Source organism: Saimiri boliviensis, chromosome 10 (genome assembly GCF_048565385.1).
Source record: "Saimiri boliviensis isolate mSaiBol1 chromosome 10, mSaiBol1.pri, whole genome shotgun sequence".
Lineage (NCBI taxonomy): Eukaryota > Metazoa > Chordata > Mammalia > Primates > Cebidae > Saimiri > Saimiri boliviensis.
In genome coordinates this window covers 19051865-19074394 of record NC_133458.1, presented here as the reverse complement: position 1 = coordinate 19074394, position 22530 = coordinate 19051865, and the positions used below count along the sequence as shown (strand labels likewise).

The 22530-nt window shown below is 38.8% G+C and overlaps 1 protein-coding gene across 2 annotated transcripts in view; it reads left to right on the top strand.

Annotated features, from left to right (window-relative positions):
- Positions 1-22530, top strand: part of LOC101043963 (transcription intermediary factor 1-alpha) — a 128952-nt gene that overhangs the window by 93752 nt on the left and 12670 nt on the right. The window contains exons 8-11 of one of the 2 annotated variants that reach the window (XM_074379023.1): positions 3853-3970; positions 12592-12758; positions 18522-18695; positions 21925-22098. In XM_074379023.1, coding sequence (XP_074235124.1) covers positions 3853-3970; positions 12592-12758; positions 18522-18695; positions 21925-22098 — 633 coding nt within the window. Of the gene's footprint in view, positions 1-3852; positions 3971-12591; positions 12861-18521; positions 18696-21924; positions 22099-22530 lie in introns of both variants that reach the window. The other variant, XM_039472890.2, reaches the window with a different exon arrangement.

Genomic DNA, 22530 nt, shown 5'->3' with positions numbered 1-22530 from the left:
CTATCATAGAGGTAATTTGGGAGGACTAGTCAGTGGCTGCAAATATGCTGGGTCGAGGATTGATGGAAAACAGAGTATTAGTAAAATCTTAGAATACCTCTTCAACTTTAAGGTTAAGAAACTGAGTAGCAGAATTACAGATCAAGATTAATATCACCAGTCGTAGGACAAGTTGACATCCTATGTTTCCTGGCACATCATCATGTGTGGTATTCTTGACAAGAATACTGTAAATAAGTCTGATCAGGAGGAAATATCACTCAGGTTAAAGGTCATCCTACAGAATGTAAGGCATAAGATCTTCAAAACACATCAGGGAAATGAACGAAAGAGAAAGTCTGAGCAACTGAAAAATGAGGCAACTAAGCAACTTGTATTCCTTGATAGCATCATGGAAAGGATGGCCGAAACTGTTGGCGTTTAGATGAAATATTTAAACTGGATGGCTGTGTTGCAACAATTGGCTTATGAATTTGGAATCTGGGATTTAGTTACCTTTGTTTTAGGATATCCATACTGCAGTATTTAGGGGAGACAGGACCTCATGTCTGTAGCTTGCTCTCCAAAGTTTTGGAAAAAGACTAATAATGTGTGTAGGAGCAGTTGGGTGAGTACTGCAGCAAATGTGGGCATAAGTTAACACTTGGGGAATTTGGGTGAAAGAAATATAGGCTGGGCCCCTCCCCTCCCCTCTTTTTTGAAAATGGAGTTTCACTCTTTTTGCCCAGCTTGGAGTACAGTGGCACCATCTTGGCTCACCACAGCCTCTACCTTCTGGATTCAAGTGATTCTCCTGCCTCAGCCTCCCAAGTAGCTGAGGTGACAGGCATGTGCCATCACGCCCAGCTAATTTTGTATTTTTAGTAGAGACAGGGTTTCACCTTGTTGGCCAGGCTGGTCTCAAACTCCTGACCTTGTGATCCACTCACCTTGGTTTCCTAAAGTGTTGGGATTACAGGCATGAGTCACCCCACCCAGCTTATACATATGTTTTAAACATGGAGCCAATGGGATTTGCTGACATGTTGAATACAGGGTATGAGAAAAAGGAACCAAGGACTTTTACGTTGTAGGAAAAAATAGTATTGCCAGTAATTGAGATGGGGAGGATTATAGGAAGAGTACACCTGAGGATAAAAAGTACAGTCATGTGTTACTTGATGACAGGGATGTATTCTGAGAAATAGTGATTTTTGGTATTGTGTGTCATCATAGGATGTACTTACACAAACCTAGATGATACACCCTATTGCTCCTAGGCTACCAATCTGTACAGCATATTACTGTACTGAATACCGTATGCAGCTGTAACATAATGGTGTTTGTGTATCTAAACATAGAAAAGGTACAGTCAAAAAATACAAAGGATTAAAAAATGTTACACCATGGAGGTTGCAGTGAGCTGAGCTGAGATCGTACCACTACTCTCCACCCTGGATGACAGAGTGAGACTCAAAAAAATAGTACACGTGTAGGGCATTTACCATGAATGGAGCTTGCAGGACTGGAAGTTGCTCTGGGTGAGCAACTGAGTGGAATGGTGAGTGATTGTGAAGGCGTAGGACGTTACTATACACTACTGGGTACTTTATAAGCACCATACATATAGATTACATTAAATTTATTTGAAAATATTTTTTTCTTCAGTAATAACTTCAGCTTACTTAAAGCTTTAACTTTATTAAAAACTTAAATTTTTTAAATGCTTTGACTCTCTTGTCAGAGTCAAGCTACTGTTATTTTAAGCTAATAACGCTTAAAACACAAACATTGCACACATACTTTATTTCCTTATATCTTTGTATTTATTTACTTTAAAACTTTCTGTTAAAAATCAAGACACAAATGCACACATTAGCCTAGGCCTACCCAAGATTCACATTAATACCACTGTCTTACACCTCCACATCTTGTCTTACTGGAAAGTCTTCAGGGGCATAAACATGCATTCAGTTCTCATCTCCTATTAAAAAATCCTTTTTCTGAGACTATCTCTTGAAAGACTTGGCTGAGGCAGTCGCTTTTTTTAGTAAATAGTAGGAATACACTCTAAAATAATGAGAAAAAGTAGTATAGTAAAACATAAACCAATAATATAGTTGTTTATTATCATTATGTGACTGGCAGCACGATAGGTTTATTTACACCAGCATCACCATAAACACAAGTAATGCCTGGTGCTGTGATGTTACAACAGCTCCAACATCATTAGGCAATGGAAATTTTTCAGCTTCATTATAATTTATGGGACTACTCTTGTACATGTGGTACATTGTTGACTGAAACACTGCTATGTGGTGCATGACTACATATGGATGCAGGGGAAGAGTGGTCAAAAAACTGAGCCCTGGGCATTCCAGCACATAGCAGTGTGGGAGAGAAGAAAACGCCCACAGTGGAGACTGAGATTGTGCATTGCCGCAGTGGAGACTGAGATTGTGCATCCCTGCCCTTACTGGAGAGTTTAAAAACAGTTTGGCATTGGAACCTAAATCTATTCTCAGTGGCTCCAAAGGGTAGCAGCTAGTGAAACAAGGGAAAACCATGGGATTATAGTGTGTGCTGGAAGCCAAATGAAAAAAGTGTTTCCATGAAGGCAGACTGACCACCTTTGTGAAAAACTGCTACAAGCCTAAACATAATAGTATCAGGAAAAAATGGGAAGGGAAGGATCGGAGATATAGACCTAGATGAGACTTGTAGAGTTTTGCTTTAAAAGAAATGAGGTAGTTGATGGTAGGACAAAAGGAATCAAGAGTTTTGTTTTTACCTGCAAAAACTTAAAGCATATTTATATGTTGATGGGTGTGATCCAGTAAAATGGGAAAATTGGTGATACAGAAAAGGGATGAAAATTACTGAGTAGGCAACACAGGGTGGGCTCTAATTGGAAGGCTGGCTTTAACTAGAAACATGGACATTTCATCATCCATTGTAAAAGGAGGGGATACTGACTGAAAAGTGGCGGAAGTTTGTGGACGACCTTTGATTATTGCTGATTTTCAGTGAAATGCTAAGCAAGTACATCAGCTAAGATTAAGAATGGGGGAGGAAATACTGGAGGTTAGAAAAGAGAAAAGAAAGTAGGAAATAGTTACTTAGGAAAGTTAGGGAAGTGATTGGACTAGAGAAATGTCATATGATAGCTAGTCAGCCTTAATGGCCTAGCTGAAGTTAGTGGTCAAGTGTTTGAAGTGAGATCGGTTCAGTGATACTCAGGCAGAAGGTGGGATTTAACCAGGGTAGATTGCTTTATCTAGGGGAAACGTTGAGAGTGAAGTGAGCATACATAATTGAGTGAGTTGACAAGATATATATGCAAGGAAACTATTACTGGAATTGAAGCTGGATAATGAGGAACTGAGGGCTAGAGGCAAGGGTAAAGTGAGATGAAAAGACGGATAGGTTTGTAGGAGTATTGGTATTTGGGCACTAGAGGAAGTGAAAGAAGAATCATTTGGGTTGGATATTGAAATCTTCCAAAATTGCGACAGGACTTACGTTGGAGATGGTGATAGTGAACCAAGAAGTAAAATCTTCAAGAGCTGAGGGAGAATTACTAGATCCTCACTGATGATTAAGATATGTTAACAATTTTTATTTTACAAATATTTAAGTTAGTGCTTCTACAAAGCTTTATTAATAATTCAAAAAACTGACTTTAACCTGTCACTTCTAAATAGGTTTAATAGTACAGCTGAGTTATGCCTCAAAACTTTTTAACATGCTTTGAACCTATATATGATTGTTTATTTTGTATTGATGTATATATCAGAGACTGCTTTTAGGTATTTACTGGGCACTTAATAAATTACTTTCCTAATATTTGGTTGTCTCTCCTTTTTCTTCTAGATTACATACCGGTTGCGGCACCTCCTTCGTGCAAGATGTGATGCATCCCCAGTCACCAACAACACCATCCAGTTTCACTGTGATCCTAGTTTCTGGGCTCAAAATATTATCAACTTAGGTAGGCCATTATATACATTTCTCAGAGTGGCCTTTGTTTGTAGAACTCTCAGTGATTATGACATGTTACTGAAAATAGGGTCTCTTAGACTGGGCACAGTGGCTCACATCTGTAATCCCAGCACTTTGGGATCACTCAAGGATCACTTCAGCCCAGGAGTTCAAGACCAGCCTGGCCAACACAGGGAGAGCCCATTTTGACATAAGATACCTAAGTTAGCCAAGGGTAGTGGCACATGCTTGTAGTCCTAGCTACTTAGAAGGCTGACACTGGAGGATTAAAGAAAATGTCTTTTCTCACATTGAAAATGCTTTGATTATTTTGTTTTAAAAAGGCATGCTGTTTTTGCTAGTATTGTATATATATGGTGACACATACACATCAATATAAACACACATACATGTACAGATAAGAAAACATTCTATAACATTGAATTACAGGGTCTCTAGACTTAGGGATTTAGGTGTCCTGTCCTGTTACCTCACCCCCCCTCCCCCAAAATCTGGTTTGTTCCTGCTTTGTTCTTTTTGCTTAGAATTGCTCTAAATTTATCAGAATGAGTTAACTTGACTTGTCATTGATAAAGGGTTTTTGGTATCTAGAAAGTTTTACTTTTAAACGACTTTATTTTTATTGGCTTATCTTTAGAACCATTCAGTAGGAACCTAATGGTTCAATCCTTTATCTTGCTTAGGGAAGACTTTTTCTCTTTTGCCTGATCAGGTAATAGTTATGTAAATTTCTTTTTAAATTTTTTTTAATTGCATTTTAGGTTTTGGGGCACATGTGAAGAACATGCAAGATTGTTGCATAGGTACACATGTGGCAGTGTGATTTGCTGCCTTCCTCCCCCTCACCTATATCTGGCATTTCTCCCCATGCCATCACCCCCGCCCCCAACTCCCCACCTCCTGCTGTCCCTCCCCTGTTTCCTTCCAACAGACCCCCGTGTGTAGTACTCCCCTCCCTGTGTCCATGTGTTCTCATTGTTCAACACCCGCCTGTGAGTGAGAACATGCAGTGTTTGATTTTCTGCTCCTGTGTCAGTTTGCTGAGAATGATGGCTTCCAGGTTCATCCATGTCCCTACAAAGGGCACAAACTCATCGCTTTTGATGGCTGCGTAATATTCCATGGTGTGTATGTGCCACGTTTTCCTTGTCCAGTCTATCATCGATGGGCATTTGGGTTGATTCCAGGTCTTTGCTATTGTAAAAAGTGCTGCAGTGAACATTCGTGTGCATGTGTCCTTATAGTAGAACGATCTATAATCCTTTGGATATATACCCAGTAATGGAATTGCTGGGTCAAATGGAATTTCTATTTGAGGAGGAATTCTATTTCAGTGAAGAATTCCTTGAGGAATCGCCACACTGTCTTCCACAATGGCTGAAATAATTTACACTCCCACCAACAGTGTAAAAGTGTTCCTATTTCTCCACATCCTCTCCAGAATCTGTTGTCTCCAGATTTTTTAATGATTGCCATTCTAACTGGCATGAGATGGTATCTCAATGTAGTTTTGATTTGCATTTCTCTAAGACCAGTGATGATGAGCATTTTTTCATATGTTTGTTGGCCTCATGTATGTCTTCTTTTGTAAAATGTCCGTTCATATGCTTTGCCCACTTTTGAAAGGGCTTGTTTGTTTTTTTCTTGTAAATCTGTTTTAGTTCTTTGTAAATTCTGGATATCAGCCCTTGGTCAGATGGGTAAACTGCAAAAATTTCTTCCCATTCTGTTGGTTGCCGATTCATTCTAAAGACTGTTTCTTTTGCTGTGCAGAAGCTGTGGAGTTTGATTAGGTCCCATTTGTCTATTTTGGCTTTTGTTGCCAATGCTTTTGGTGTTTTGGTTATGAAGTCCTTGCCTACGCCTATGTCCTGAATGGTTTTGCCTAGATTTTTTTCTAGGGTTTTTATGGTGTTAGGTCTTATGTTTAAGTCTTTAATCCATCTGGAGTTAATTTTAGTGTAAGGTGTCAGGAAGGGGGTCCAGTTTCTGCTTTCTGCACATGGCTAGCCAGTTTTCCCAACACCATTTATTAAACAGGGAATCCTTTCCCCATTGCTTGTTTTTGTCAGGTTTGTCAAAGATCAGATGGTTGTAGATATGTTGTGTTGCCTCTGAGGCCTCTATTCTGTTCCATTGGTCTATATCTGTTTTGGTACCAGTACTAGGCTGTTTTGATTCCTGTAGCCTTGTAGTATAGTTTGAAGTCCGCTAGTGTTGATGCCTCCTGCTTTGTTCTTTTTGCTTAGAATTGACTTGGCTATGTGGGCTCTCTTTTGGTTCCATATGAAGTTTAAAGTGTTTTTTTTCCAGTTCTGTGAAGAAGGTCATTGGTAGCTTGATGGGAATAGTGTTGAATCTGTAAATTACTTTGGGCAGTATGGCCATTTTCACAATATTGATTCTTCCTAACCATAAACATGGAATGTTTCTCCATCTGTTTGTGTCCTCTCTTATTTCCTTGAGCAGTGGTTTGTATTTCTCCTTGAAGAGGTCCTTTACGTTCCTTGTTAGCTATATTTCTAGGTATTTTAATCTCTTTGTAGCAATTGTGAATGGCATTTCATTCTTGATTTGGCTCTCTTTAAGTCTGTTGTTGGTGTATAGGAATGCTTGTGATTTTTGCACATTTATTTTGTATCCTGAGACTTCGCTGAAGTTGCTTATCAGTTTCAGGAGATTTTGGGCTGAGACAATGGGGTCTTCTAGATATACAATCATGTCATCTGCAAATAGAGACAATTTGACTTCCTCCTTTCCTATTTGAATACCCTTTATTTCTTTTTCTTGCCTGATTGCTCTGGCTAGAACTTCCAGTACTATACTGAATAGGAGTGGTGAGAGCGGGCATCCTTGTCTAGTGCCAGATTTCAAAGAGAATGCTTCCATTTTTTGCCCATTCAGTATGATATTGGCAGTTGGTTTGTCATAAATAGCTTTTATTATTTTGAGATATGTTCCGTCAATACCTAGTTTATTGAGGGTTTTTAGCATAAAGGGCTGTTGAAGTTTGTCAGAGGCCTTCTCTGCATCAATTGGGATAATCATGTGGTTTTTGTCTTTGGTTCTGTTTATGTGCTGAATTACGTTTATGGACTTGCGTATGCTGAACCAGCCTTGCATCCCTGGGATGAATCCTACTTGATCATGGTGGATAAGCTTCTTGATGTGCTGTTGCAATCGGCTTGCTGGTATTTTTTTGAAGATTTTTGCATCTATGTTCATCATGGATATTGGCCTAAAGTTTTCTTTTCTTGTTGAGTCTCTGCTGGGTTTTGGTATCAGGATGATGTTGGTCTCATAAAATGATTTGGGAAGGATTCCCTCTTTTTGGATTATTTGGAATAGTTTCAGAAGGAATGGTACCAGCTCCTCTTTGTGTGTCTGGTAGAATTCGGCTGTGAACCCATCTGGACCTGAGCTTTTTTTGAATGGTAGGCTCTTAATTGCTGCCTCAACTTCAGACCTTGTTATTGGTCTATTCAGGGTTTCGGCTTCTTCCTGGTTTAGGCTTGCAAGGAGGCAAGTGTCCAGGAATGTATCCATTTCTTCCAGGTTTGCTAGTTTATGTGCATGGAGTTGTTTGTAATAATCTCTGATGATGGTTTGAATTTCTGTGGAATATGTGGTGATATCCCCTTTATCATTTTTTATTGCATCCATTTGGTTATTCTCTCTTTTCTTTTTTATTAATGTGGCTAGTGGTCTATTTTGTTGATCTTTTTGAAAAACCAGCTCCTGGATTTATTGATTTTTTTTTGAAGAGATTTTTGTGTCTCTATCTCCTTCAGTTCTGCTCTGATCTTAGTTATTTCCTGTCTTCTGCTAGGTTTTGAGTTTTTTTTTATCTTGCTCCTCTAGCTCTTTCAATTTTGATGATAGGGTGTCAATTTTAGATCTCTCCTTTCTTCTCATGTGGACACTCATTGCTATATATTTTCCTCTAGAGATTGCTTTAAGTGTGTACCAGAGATTCTGGTATGTTGCATCTTCATTCTCATTGGTTTCGAAGAAAGTCTTTATTTCTGCCTTCATTTCGTTGTTTATGCAGTCAACATTCAAGAGCAAGTTGTTCCGTTTCCATGAGGCTATGCGATTCTGAGTTAGTTTCTGAATTCTGAGTTCTAACTTGATTGAACTGTGGTCTGAGAGACTGTTTGTTATGATTTCCATTCTTTTGCATTTGCTGAGGAGTGATTTGCTTCCAATTATGTGGTCAGTTTTAGAGTAGGTGCGATGTGGTGCTGAGAAGAATGTATATTCTGTGTATTTGGGGTGGAGAGTTGTGTAAATGTCTATTAGGTTTGCTTGTTCCAGGTCTGAGTTCAAGGCCTGGATATCCTTGTTGATTTTCTGTCTGGTTGATCTGTCTAATATTGACAATGGGGTGTTAAAGTCTCCCGCTATTATTGTGTGGGAGTCTTAAGTCTCTTTGTGAGTCATTAAGAACTTGCTTTATGTATCTGGGTGCTCCTGTATTGGGTGTGTACATATTTAGGATCGTTAGCTCTTCTTGTTGCATTGATCCTTTTACCATTATGTAATGTCCTTGTCTCTTTTGATCTTTGTTGCTTTAAAGTCTATTTTATCAGAGATGAGAATTGGAACTCCTGCTTTTTTTTACTCTCCATTTGCTTGGTTAAATCTTCCTCCATCCCTTTACTTTGAGCCTTTGTGTATCCTTGCCTGTGAGTTGGGTTTCCTGGATAGAGTACACTGATGAGTTTTGGCTTTTTATCCAATTTGCCAGTCTGTGTCTTTTGATTGGGACATTTAGTCCATTTACATTTAGGGTTAATATTGTTATGTGTGAATTCGATACTGCCATTTTGATGCTAGCTGGCTGTTTTGCCCATTAGTTGATATAGATTCTTCATTGTGTTGATGCTCTTTACCATTTGGTTTATTTTTGGAGTGGCTGTTACTGGTTGTTCCTTTCTATGTGTAGAGCTTCTTTCAGGAGTTCCTGTAAAGCAGGCCTGGTGGTGATGAAATCTCTGAGTGCTTGCTTGTTTGCAAAGGATTTTATTTTTCCTTCACTTATGAAGCTGAGTTTGGCTGGATATGTAATTCTAGGTTGGAAGTTCTTTTCTTTAAGGATGTTGAATATTGGCCCCCACTCTCTTCTGGTTGTAGAGTTTCTACTGCTGTGAGTCTGATGGGCTTCCCTTTGTGTGTAACCCGACCTTTCTCTCTGACTGCCCTTAGCATTTTCTCCTTCATTTCAACCCTGGGGAATCTGATGATTATGTGCCCTGGGATTGCTCTTCTTGAGGAATATCTTTGTGGTGTTCTCTGTATTTCCTGGACTTGAATATTGGCCTGCCTTGCTAGGTTGGGGAAGTTTTCCTGGATAATATCCTGAAGAGTATTTTCCAGCTTGGATTCATTCTCTTCATCACATTCAGTTATGTAAATTTCTTACTAACTGAAGTATAACATACATATTGACAAGTACCCAAATCTTTTTTTTTTTTTTTTTGAGACGGAGTTTTGCTCTTGTTACCCAGGCTGGAGTGCAATAGTGCGATCTCGGCTCACCGCAACCTCCGCCTCCTGGGTTCAGGCAATTCTCCTGCCTCAGCCTCCTGAATAGCTGGGGATTATAGGCATACGCCACCATGCCCAGCTAATTTTTTGTATTTTTAGTAGAGACGGGGTTTCACCATGTTGACCAGGATGGTCTCGATCTCTTGACCTCGTGATCCATCTGCCTCAGCCTCCCAAAGTGCTGGCATTACAGGCTTGAGCCACCGCGCCCGGCAGTACCCAAATCTTAAACAGTTAATACTGCATAATGCTGTCTCAATCAACTAACAGCATCTATGACTTAACAAATACTGAGGGTTTTTTTTACTATATCTTTTTTTTTTTTTTTTTTTTTTTTTTGAGACAGAGGTTTCCTCTTGTTACCCAGGCTGGAGTGCAATGGCGCGATCTCGGCTCGGCGCGATCTCGGCTCACAGCAACCTCCGCCTCCTGGGTTCAGGCGATTTTCCTGCCTCAGCCTCCTAAGTAGCTGGGATTACAGGCACACGCCACCATGCCCAGCTGATTTTTTGTATTTTTAGTAGAGACAGGGTTTCACCATGTTGACCAGGATGGTCTCGATCTCTTGACCTCGTGATCCACCCGCCTCAGCCTCCCAAAGTGCTGGGATTACAGGCGTGAGCCACCGCGCCCGGCCTTACTATATCTTTTTATGTTTAGATACACAGATACCATTGTGTTACAATACAATTGCCTACAGTATTGTCTAGATAATTTAGTACTATTACATGCTGTACAGGTTTGTAGCCTGGATTCTACCTAGCAATAAGCTATGCCATGTAACCTAGGTGTGTAGTAGGCTATACAGTATACTTTTACATAAGTAAACTGCCGTTTGCCTAAAGACAAAATTGCCTGAATGACACATTTCTCAGAACGTATCCCCATCCTTTAGCAACCCATTGTCTGTTCATCAGCAACCAATATTACCTTTGATGATTTCTTTTTTGGGCGGCGGAGGGGGAGCTTATTGTATTTGTTTCAGAATCATCAAAGATGGTTTCTCATCTCCAATGCTAGATTCTGGGTAAGGAAAGAAAATGACTGGAAAAATAGCCCATACTCACTAGGAAAGGAGGAAATAGGCAATCTTACCCAAGTGAGGGAAGAACAGAAAGAATCCTGGAAGCCAAGGTGATAAGGAGACCCTTGCAGACTGCTTTAGATACAGACATGGATATTGATACATAGCAGGCAACTGGAATTATACACACGCATTTTACCACAAAGAAGCATCTTTAGAATACAAAATGTGTATAAGTAACTCTTGTTACCACACCTGACTGTCACCACACATTCATCTGTATTCAGAACCCATCACAAGGTATAAATCCACACAAGTTGGTCATAGATGTAGGGATGTATATACTTACATCACAATAGTTAAATACACCCACATATAGACATAAGTATATTTAAGAATTATATTTAAAACTGTACACACATAAATGGTTGTAGTTTCAGATAAACCTACTTTAGCCAAAACAAAAACAGGATCTTCTAGTCTAATAGTTTGTGAAACTGATACAATGAAGTTAAACAATATATTTTACTGTAGGATTTCTCCTGTCATTTACAGCACTGTAAATTCATGTAAATCTCTAAAGAAGGAGACAAGTTTTCTAAACTTGTTACCCATGGCTTCTGAGAAACAGAGAAGAGTGGTAGGGAACAATATTGATCTAGATGAATATTTTGTTAGTGTCTTGAGTGACTTTGGATAAGTTTTAAAGTCTCTCTAAACCTGAGATCCCTTATGTGTAAAAGAGAATATTATTGTTTCTTTTAAATATATACATATACCTACCTGTCATAGTGAATTACACATAGTAAACATTTAATGAATAACTGTATTTTTAGAATGCATTTGCTTAGTAAATCATAAACATTTGAGTCTCTACTGTTGAAATCAATCTTGGATCTGACTTTTCAAAGGCATCATTAAACTTTTAAAACTAGTTTTTAAGCCAGTCAACATATTCTGTATCAAAAAGTTAACACAATATGTATACATTGTAAAGGTATAGGAAACTTGAGAGATCACAACTTGTTAATAATAAAGATTTAGAAATACTTTATGGGATTTTATTTAGAGCCAGTCTCAGATTTGCTTGTTTTGATACATGACAGCAGTTCTCAAAGTGTAGTCTGGTACTCTTCCAGGGGACCACAAAGGCCACCCTTTTCCAACTGCATGTCTGAATGACTGTTGTGCCAGACCTCTAGGGACTTCGGTAGGGATGGTGCCATGTTTGAGAGGCCCAAGAAGAGACCTCAAGCCAGTGAACGAGACATAGGGTTTATTGAGGGAACTTACATACAGTACAGTACAGTGGCAGTGGTCTGGATGGGAGAACCACCAGTAAGTAGTTTAAATAGCATTTAGCACCCTCTCTCTAGCAACCTCCATGTGGCAACCTTCATTTAACACAAAATAAAAGGCCTCCATCCCCTATATGGCCTGGATTCCGCAGGCTGGGCTGGGAGTTCAGATATTCTTCACTGATAAAGAATGAATCTCCGCATTGGCCAATCCTGGGTTCCTTAGCTCGGAACTGCAAACACGCATTCTTCTTAGGCTGCACAGGTCACTCTCAGGGTACACTTAAGTTATTGCTGTCAGGTGCTGTCTGCCATACAGTGAGAGTGAAATTTTTTTCGTACATTTTAACCTAACAATGATAGTGCAGAAACAGATAATGAGATTTCAGCTATTAAGCCAGACATTCAAAGAGATTTTTTAAAATATCAAACAGTGCCACTGTTTACCAAATTTTTTATAATATAGTTTTATAAAAACATGTTGTTATGGTTTTATTATTTTTAAATGAATTAGTAATTTTAAAAAGTATTTTTATTTCTAATATTATAATTTTTGGTGACTAGAACTTAAATGAACAAAAGCTGTTTGGGGATCCTCTATATTTCAGAGTGTAAAAGGGCTCATGAGACCAGAGGATTTCTTGACAATTCTGATATTTTCAAAAATAGCCTTACAAAATGTGATATTTTACCACCTATCTGAAAAACTTTTTCCCTTAACCTTTTCTTTTTAATCAGGTTCTTTAGTAATCGAGGATAAAGAGAGCCAGCCACAAATGCCTAAGCAGAATCCTGTCGTGGAACAGAATTCACAGCCACCAAGTGGTTTATCATCAAACCAGTTATCCAAGTTCCCGACACAGATCAGCCTAGCTCAATTACGGCTCCAGCATATGCAGCAACAGGTAATGGCTCAGAGGCAACAGGTGCAACGGAGGCCAGCACCTGTGGGTTTACCAAACCCTAGAATGCAGGGGCCCATCCAGCAACCTTCCATCTCTCATCAGGTAAATTTGGAAGCAGGCCTGTCCTCAATTAGATAATTATAGTATAATTGTGTTAAGCAGCTCAAAATAACAAAGACATCCATTTTCCATCATCTAAATATCTGCATTTATAAAAATTTATCACATTAAGCATCCCTGACTTAATGCCTAGTTTTTATCCCTACTTAAAAAGGATTTAATGGTTTATTTAGCTGATAAATCTATTTTCATCTACCTACCCTTCATTGTCTTCAAATTAAAGCAGGGGATAAATGTTTGTATTCCTAAATAACCCAAGCCCTGTGATTGATGGGAAAAGCTGTGTACCTGTAATTCCTATATTAGTGCTTGAGAATGATGACTACATTAAGAATCTGTCCTCTGTGAGGATGCAGTGTTTAGAAAACCACATTGCATATTAGAAACTAGGGCAGAGTGAAATAGAAAAGGGCAAAAGTGTGGTTAATTATAATCTGCCTTTTCAAACTTTATTTCTGAGCCAATACACGATTTACCATTTTTATTTTTACTACAATCCCATCTTTTTTTGCAGGGTGTTGAGGGGCAGAGTCTCACTCTGTCACTCAGGTGGGAGTGCAGTGGCACGATCTCAGCTCAGTACACCTTCTACCTCCCAGGTTGAAGCAATTCTCATGCCTTAGCCTCCTGAGTAGCTGGGATTACAGGTGTGCACCACCGTGCCTGGCTAATTTTTATATTTGTAATATGTTGGTCAGGCTGGTCTCAAACTCCTGACCTTAAGTGATTTGCCCATCTCAGCCTCCCAAAATGCTGGGATTACAAGGATGAACCACTGTCCCTGGCCTCAGTCCAGTTTTTGAAGATAAAATGTATATATATATTTTTTGTTTGTTTGTTTTTAAAAGACAGGGTTTCACCATGTTGGCCAGGCTGGTCTTGAACTCCTGGCCTCAGGTGATCCGCCTGACTTGGCCTCCCAAAGTGCTGAGATTACAGGCGTGAGACACCACGCTCGGCCCTTTTTTTGTTTTGTTTTGTTTGTTTAACTCTCCTATCAGTTTACATGTGGGCAGACTTAGATTTAATACAAGTTTAGTAAGGAATGTAAAGTCTAATTTATATAATTTGTTGTTTTCAGTTACATCATTTATTTATATACTCTTTTTTTTTCTTTTGAGGTGGAGTTTTGCTCTTGCCGCCCAGGCTGGAGTGCAGTGGTGCCTTCTTGGCTCACCATAGCCTCTGCCTCCCAGGTTCTGCCTCAGCCGCCTGAGTAGCTGGGATTACAGGCATGTGCCATGCCCAGCTAATTTTGTATTTTTCGTAGACGGGGTTTCTCCACATGGTCAGGCTGGTCTTGAACTCCCAACCTCAGGTGATTTGCCCGCCTGAGCCTCCCAAAGTGTTGGGATTACAGCCATGAGCCACTGCGCCCGGCTATGTATACTCTTTTTCTGCAAAGAATTTGAAGTGATTTACAGTATAGGATACCAATGAAATTGAGCAGAGTTTACTAAGAGTCAAAGTATGCGGACGTAGGCTAAGAATTCTCATACTGAAAAAGACAACTCAGCTCAGAACTTCTTGCCAACCAAAGCAAAAAGGAAACAAGAATAATATAGATATTGCTATCTAATGTGTTCCATGGGAAGATAATTTTCTACTTTATATACTAGGAGTATAATACCTAGCAGAGTAGAAATTTTGTTAAGAAAATTGAAGGCGCAATGACATATTTCAGATAGACTGCAAAGATGATTAAAATTTTTCTGAAGCTAGATAATGGAAATGAGAAAATATTAGAATGCCCAGTGCTAAGCATTTGCACGTATTAATATTTACCTTCTAAATATTTAGTAGTTTATTGACAACAAAAGGAATGAATCCATCATTTGAGTTAATTGCCTTTTCACTAAGAAGTCAAGAACGGCTGGGCACAGTGGCTCATGCCTGTAATCCCAGGACTTTGGGAGACTTGAGGTCGGAGGATCACTTGACTCCAGGAATTGGAGACCAGCCTAGGCAACGCAGGGAGACCTCCCCCACCCCCATCTCTACAAAAAATAAAAAATTAGCTAGGTGAGGTGGCACATGCTTATAGTTCCAGCTATCTTGGGGGACTGAGATAGGAGGGATTTCTTGAGCCTGGCATGTCAAGGCTGCAGTGAACCATGATCATGCCCCTGCACTCCAGCCCAGTGAGAGAGCAATACACTGTCTCAAAAAAAGTAACCGAGGCAGTTAATAGACACTATGTTCTCATAAATTCTCTTTTAATTTAGTGCTATAATCTGTATAGTCTCTATTATATAACCTAATTTTCACACTTGGAACATTCACATACTGCAGTTCTTACATCACTTACTGTTCTTTTTCTGTCAGTTTTTGAAAATTTCCTGCAGTTTCTTTCACATTCTCATCACTTCTTTTTTTTTGAGATGGAGTCTTGCTCTGACACCCAGGCTGGAGTGCAGTGGTGCAATCTCGGCTCACTGCAGCCTCTGCCTCCTGGGTTTCAAGCGATTCTCCTGCCTTAGCCTCCTGAGTAGCTAAGATTACAGGTGTATGCCACTATGCCCGGCCAAATTTTTTTGTATTTTTAGTGGAGGCAGGATTTCAGCATGTTGGCCAGGCTGGTCTCCATCTGCTGCCTCATGATCTGCTCACCTCAGCCTCCCAAAGTTCTGGGGTTGTGTATAGGTGTGAGCCTCCACAGCTGACCTTTTTTTTTTTTTTTTTTTTAAAGACGGAGTCTTACACTGTCACCTGGGCTGGAGTGCAATGTGCAATGGTGCAACCTTGGCTCACTGCAACCTCTGCCTCTCAGGTTCAAGCGATTCTCCTGCCTCAGCCTCCTGAGTAGCTGGGATTACAGGTGCCTGCCACCATGCCTAATTTTTTGTTTGTTTTGTATTTTTAGTAGAGATAGGGTTTCACTATATTGGCCAGGCTAGTCTCAAATGCCTGATCTTGTGAGCCACTGCCCTTAGCCTCTCATCACTCATTATTATCTGTTATCTGCCAAATGCCCTTTCATACGTCTTCACTATTTGGTGTCCCTCTTCTGTAAATTTGTATATTGCCCTGCCCTCCTACGGTTTGTTTTCTACCAACTTATTTGTATGTACATATGGAAAAATATCTGTCTAGGCATAGGCACACAGCAGGTGTGTCTGTGTAACTATGAGTATATGCAATTTATACTCTGCATCTGCCTATATATACAGGTAAACTGAAAAGAACTGTTTCTAAAAATCACTTACATGACAGTTATATTCTTCCTCTGAAGATTAACCATGTCATCTGCATGGTTAAAAGAGTTGGGTAATAATAAAAGTAGAATAGTGGTAAAACTAAGTGAAGCAAACTCAATAGACGTACATTTCTGTTTATTTGGCTCTATACAGTATATTCCATTAAACTCCAGTGGATCTGAAGTTGTGACAGAACACTGTCACATATATAATATATTTTGCTATTTCTTTAGGTTTTTAACTATTTCCTAATTTTATTTTTTAAGTTGCTTCCCCTGTCACAGGATTCTTAGACATTAACGCAACCATAACAGTTTAGGAGAGTGGGGGGAAAATCACCATAAGCATCTTGATGGCATGGTTGACATCTTACATACCATAGCACATTGCACTGGCATTAAGTGACATTTCTTGGTTGTCAATATGTAAACATTAGTCTGGATGAAGGTGGTAAAGGACTTAAAAGACTTCTATGATTACCTTTATTCTCCCTTAAGGACCATTTTGGGTTAAGAAAATAATTTTTTCTACACTTTACCTACAGAATTCCACTTGTTTAGAATCAGCATCTAAATCTGTTTTTCACTAGGTCTGTAATTGCTGGCTACTCTTGAAAGTTAATGAGAGGTAAACTCAGTGCAAACTAATTTTTAAGAGCGAAGCAGTTGACCCAGGAGAGGATAGTAAATTCCAAAAATGGGAGGAAGAAGAAAAATAATAAAGCGGATAGAACTATACTTTATAGCTGTCTGCCTTCACAGTGTCAAAGTTTCAGGTGTTGCTGCTTCAACCTTAAAGAGTACCTGTTTATTTGTCCCCCTGTGAATGTATGTAGGAGGAAATAGGCTTCTCTTTGAGAAATTGTGATCATACAGTTAAGATATGCTAAAAAGAATATTTATTTTGCAATACATTTCCAGCTGTAGAAAGAATCAGTCAAGAGGAGACTGGCATATAAGGCTACCTTTTTCTTCTAGGACTGATCTCAATTTCCAGAGCTAGTATTTATGAGCCCAGAGTAGGCTTGCCTTTCTAGCCCTTGCCTTGTTTGTGATTCCTTCACTCAGCCTTCTGTAATCAACCAGGGTTGTTCTTAAAGAGTTTTTTTTTTTTTTGGAAAATATGTTTTCTGGCCATGTGCAGTGGCTCACGCCTGTAATCCCAGCACTCTGGGAGGTCGAGATGGGCAGATCACTTGAGGTCAGTAGTTCAAGACCCTGTCTCTACCCAAAGTGCAAAAATTAGCCAGGCATGGTTGGCATGTCTATAATTCCAGCTACTTGGGAGGCAGAGGTAGGAGAATCGCTTAACTGAGCGAGGAAGTGGAGGTTTCAGTAAGCTGAGATGGGAGCATGACTCTGTCTCAAAAAAAAAAAAAATTTAAAAAAACAAACAAACAGAAAATGTGTTTTCTTCTAAGGAGACTGATCCTCTAAGTTGTAAATACTCAGGATCTTAACATGTTGTGGTAATGATATGGCAGACTAGACTTTTTTTAGAGAGACGGGGTTTCACCGTGTTAGCCAGGATTGCCTCAAACTCCTCACCTCATGCTTCGCCCACCTCGGCCTTCTAAAGTGCCTGCATTACAGGCGTGATCCGCCGCACACAGCTGCAGACTAGATTTTTATTAAAGCCTGGGTGTGGTGCCTGATATTATTAGCTATGTAACTTTTTTCTATGTTTTCTAACTGTTAGTTTCCTAATTTGCAAAGCAAAGGTAATTATACCTACTTCATAAGGCTCAATGACATAATAATACGTGAAATCCCTGGCAGGCTCAATAAGATCTAAAGCTTATTAAGTTTCATTAACATCAACTATTTTCATTATTAACAATTGGTTCATTTTTGAGTAGACCTGTTCAGCCAGACTACTTGTTCAAATCCCAGCTTTATGCACTAAACTTTCTGTACTTTGTTACAGTTTTCTTATCTACAAAATAGAAATAATTTGTGCTCCAAATATTGGTGTTATGATTAAATTAGTGGATACATATGAGGCACTTAAAGCAGTACCTGGCACTTAATAACTGCTCAGTAAATGTTAGAAGTTAGAATTCTGCAATCACTTTTTTTTTTTTTTTTTGGAGGTTTCAAGAGTGTAGTTCTTTGTGACAGATAATCATGAAGGACTTAGAAGGATACCAAAGATATATTTTACCTACTTCTTAACATGGCCTAGGTCCAATTCTGGTACAACCTACTTACCTAGGTGGCAATCCCTATCCCAAGGTTCTTTCCTAATGAGATTATTTTTAAAAAGTTGTTTACACAAATTCTGAAAGTCTGCCCATCCCCCACTCCTCATTCCCTTGTAATCTTGGTAATTCATTGATCTATGGCAGAGTTCTGTGTTTCTGTAGAAGTTTTATAAGATAGGGATTTATCATTTGTTTTTCAGAAGATTGCTACTAAATCAATCTTCTTAATTTGTTTTTTTCTAGCAACCCCCTCCACGTTTGATAAACTTTCAGAATCACAGCCCTAAACCCAATGGACCAGTTCTTACTCCTCATCCTCAACAATTGAGATATCCACCAAATCAGAATATACCACGACAAGCAATAAAGCCCAACCCGCTACAAATGGCTTTCTTGGCTCAACAAGCCATAAAACAGGTATGTATCTACTTCTTTTTCTCAGTTGCTATTCTGCTGCTTTCTACTTTCAGATCACATTGAATTTATAGATTAAGCAACAGGTTATAAAGAGCCAAGAGCAAGCTTTCATTTTCATATATTAAATAAATGTGAATTGCAAAGTTTGATGCTTCATCAATAAGAGAAATCAAACCACTTATGTAGAAGTGATGGTCCAATATAAATAATGAGTCATAGGTATTAATTATGTATGGATAACTTTTAGGTGAGTATATGAAATTTCCTAAGATAAAAGTATTCTAACAAATAAAAGTTGTATTCTACAAAGAACAATAAATGAATTTCTGAAGTGTCTCGAAGATTTCTTGGAAACAAACTTAGTTATGGCACAATTTCAAGAGGCAATACATAAATATCTGATAAAGTTTAATATTTAGGCCAGGCACAGTAGCTCAGGCCTGTAATCCCAGCGGATGGAGTGCCCAAGGTTAGGAGTTCAAGACTAGCCTGGCCAACATGGTGAAACCCTGTCTCTACTTAAAATTAAAATAAATAAATAAATAAATAAATAAATAAAAATTAGCTGGGCATGGTGGCTCACACCTGCAATCTCAGCTACTCGGGAGGCTGAGGCAGGGGAATTGCTTGAACTAGGGAGGTGGAGATTACAGTGAGCTGAGATTGTGCCATTGCACTCCAGCCTGGGTGACAGAGTGAAAATCCATCTCCAAAAAAAAGAAATTAATATATATTAATATAATACAGTTTATTATTTATATTCTTTTTTTGTTTGTTTGAAACGGAGTCTCGCTCTGTCACTCAGGCTACAGTGCAGTGGCATGATCTCAGCTCACTGCAACCTCCACCTCTCAGGTTCAAACGATTTTCCTTCCTCAGCCTCCAGAGTAGCTGGGATTACAGGCACCCACTACCACGCCTGGCTAATTTTTCTAGTTTTGGTAGACATGGGGTTTCACTGTTTTGGCCAGATTGGTCTCAAATTCCTGGCCTCAAGTGATCTGCCTGCCTCAGCCTCCCAAAGTGCTGGGATTACAGGCATAAGCCACCATACCCAGCCATATTTATGTTCTTAATGTCTTCAGGTAAAAATATTTTATGTTTTACATTATCTTAAAGTAAAAGTTATAACAGTGTTTGTCTTCTAAAAAGCTCCCATGACAATCTCCTGTCCAGCTGATTGTAGACCGATTGTTTTTTTCCTGCAAGACCAAAATAAAGATGATGCAATTTTCATAATTTTATAACATTCATTTTAATAAAATCATTTAAATATTTTATAAAAGTATGCATACTTTGTGTCTATACATAAGTTTGTATAATCAATTTGGCTTTGCTATATCATCACTAAATTTTCTTAATATTTTAATTACTTTAAATAAACTTCATAATTCATCATGAGAAGGAAAGTAAAAAGGACCCACGCTTCACTTTGGCCTTAAATTCTACTTATTTTCCTAATAATTTTGTGACTTTTCACATTTCACTTGCCTTAGCTATAAAATGAGTATCTTGTCAGAGTTACATTGAGAATTTATTCTTCAGTATGTACAAGCACGTACCACATACTCCATACTCAAGCATTTACTTTATCTCTTCCCTATTTATTATACTTTGATGAGTTAGATACTCTAAACATGGTTTTTAAAATGGTTGTTGACCAAAAATGTAAACATGAATGAATAAGTAAATGAACAAGCCAGGAAAGAATCTAGTGGAAAATTGGTTTTAAGTGGTAAATGAGTTTAACAAATTAGAATGTACTGATACAGTGGAATACTTTTCAGATATTAAGAAAATCAATAATCCAGATATGATTTTCTGAGTATATTATGGGAGGAAAAACATGTAGAATTTTTGTGAGATATTTGTGTGTATTTTCCTCCAGTCTCATCAGGTACATAGAAAACAAACCTGAAAAGATCCACCGATTGTTCTTGGTAGAGAAGGAGGAAAGGGGAGGGGGGCATAGGGGTGAAGAATATGAGGAAGGAATAGGTGGTAAAGAGGACATTCATATGCAACTTCATATGCTTCTGTATGTAGTTTTTACAATGGAATATATAAATTAGGTTTTTCAAAATTAAAATGTTTCATCCTCCTGCCTTGGCTTCCTATATAGCGCTGTTCATTTATGAATGACTATGTTTGGAAAATACAGCATCTTGCAGTACTGCTTAGTTACTTTCCTTCTCCCAGCATGAAAATGTTCAAACATAACAAAAATTGAAAGAATTATATAGGAAACATTTGTTCTAATTTTGTTCTACTTGCCTTATTGCATATTTATTCCTTTGTCTATTCATCAAGTCCTCCTATTTTTCTTTCTTTTTTTTTTTTTTTTTTTTGGTTTTGTTTTTTTTATTTTTTTGAGGCGGAGTCTTCCTCTGTGTAGCCCAGGCTGGAGTGCACTGGTGCTATCTTGGCTCCCTGCAACCTCTGCCTCTTGGGTTCCAGTGATTCTCCTGCTGGAATTAAAGATGCCCACCACCACACCTGACTAATTTTTGTATTTTTTAGTAGAGATGGAGTTTACCATGTTGGCCAGGCTGGTCTTGAACTCCTGACCTCAAGTGACCTGCCCACCTCAGCCTCCCAAAGTGCTGGGATTATAGGCGCAAGCCACCGCACCTGGCCCGTCATATTTTTCAGTAGGGTTTGAAGTAAACTGCAGACAGCAGCACGCTTCACCTTTATATACTTCGGCATGCCTGTCATCATCTTAATTAATATGTTTATCTCAGCATGACTGACAGTACTTTCCTCAGATATTTATCGAGGTCTAATTAATGTTCATATATGAGAAAGAGGAATATAAAATCCTGAAAGCACTGGTCTGTAGCTTATTATTTTTAAGTGTTTCAGATAGGGATAGAAGAAATGTTTTCAACCCTCCATCTTTATCTTGTAGTTGCCATGTATATATTTACTTTTTTTTTCCAGTATGTATAAACCTGTCAAGATTGTATACTGTGATTTTCTGGTATATACTACATGTTGTCTTTCAGTAAAAATCAGTGCTTTTTACTGCTTTTTGTTTGGTTGTTTTGTTTTTGTTTTTACAGGATTAATGAAAATTACACATACCTAATGCAGTCTCCCTGTCCCATTCTCCTTCCATGTAAATTACAGTTGCACTCTTCTACTACATTTTGTATGTATGTGATTAGATAGACGTATTTTTATAAGCTTGTTGATAGCCTTTTTTCTTCCCTTCTTGTTACTGTAGTGGCAGATCAGCAGTGGACAGGGTGCCCCATCAACTACCAACAGCACATCCTCTACTCCTTCCAGCCCCACAATTACTAGTGCAGCAGGATATGATGGAAAGGCTTTTGGTTCACCTATGATCGATTTGAGCTCACCGGTGGGAGGTTCTTATAATCTTCCCTCTCTTCCAGATGTAAGTAGACACAACATTTATACTAATTTCTATTGAAAATTGTCGGCCGGGTACAGTGCCTCACTCCTGTAATCCCAGCACTTTGAGGGAGGCCAAGGCAGACGGATCACTGGAGGTCAGGAGTTTGAGACCATGCTGGCCAACATGGTGAAACCCCATCTCTACCAGAAAATACAAAAATTAACCAAGCATGGTGGCACATGCCTGTAATCCCAGCTATATGGGAGGCCGAGGCAGGAGAATCACTTGAGCCTGGGAGGCAGAGGCTGTGGTGAGCTGAAATTACGCCACTGCACTCCAGCCTGACCAACAGAGCGAGACCCTGTCTCAAGAAAGAAAGAAAATTGTCAGTGAATTTGGATGTAGTAGAAGGCATGAATTTTTTAGATTATAGGTTGTTTTTACAAGTTAATTTTAATCCTTTAGAATATT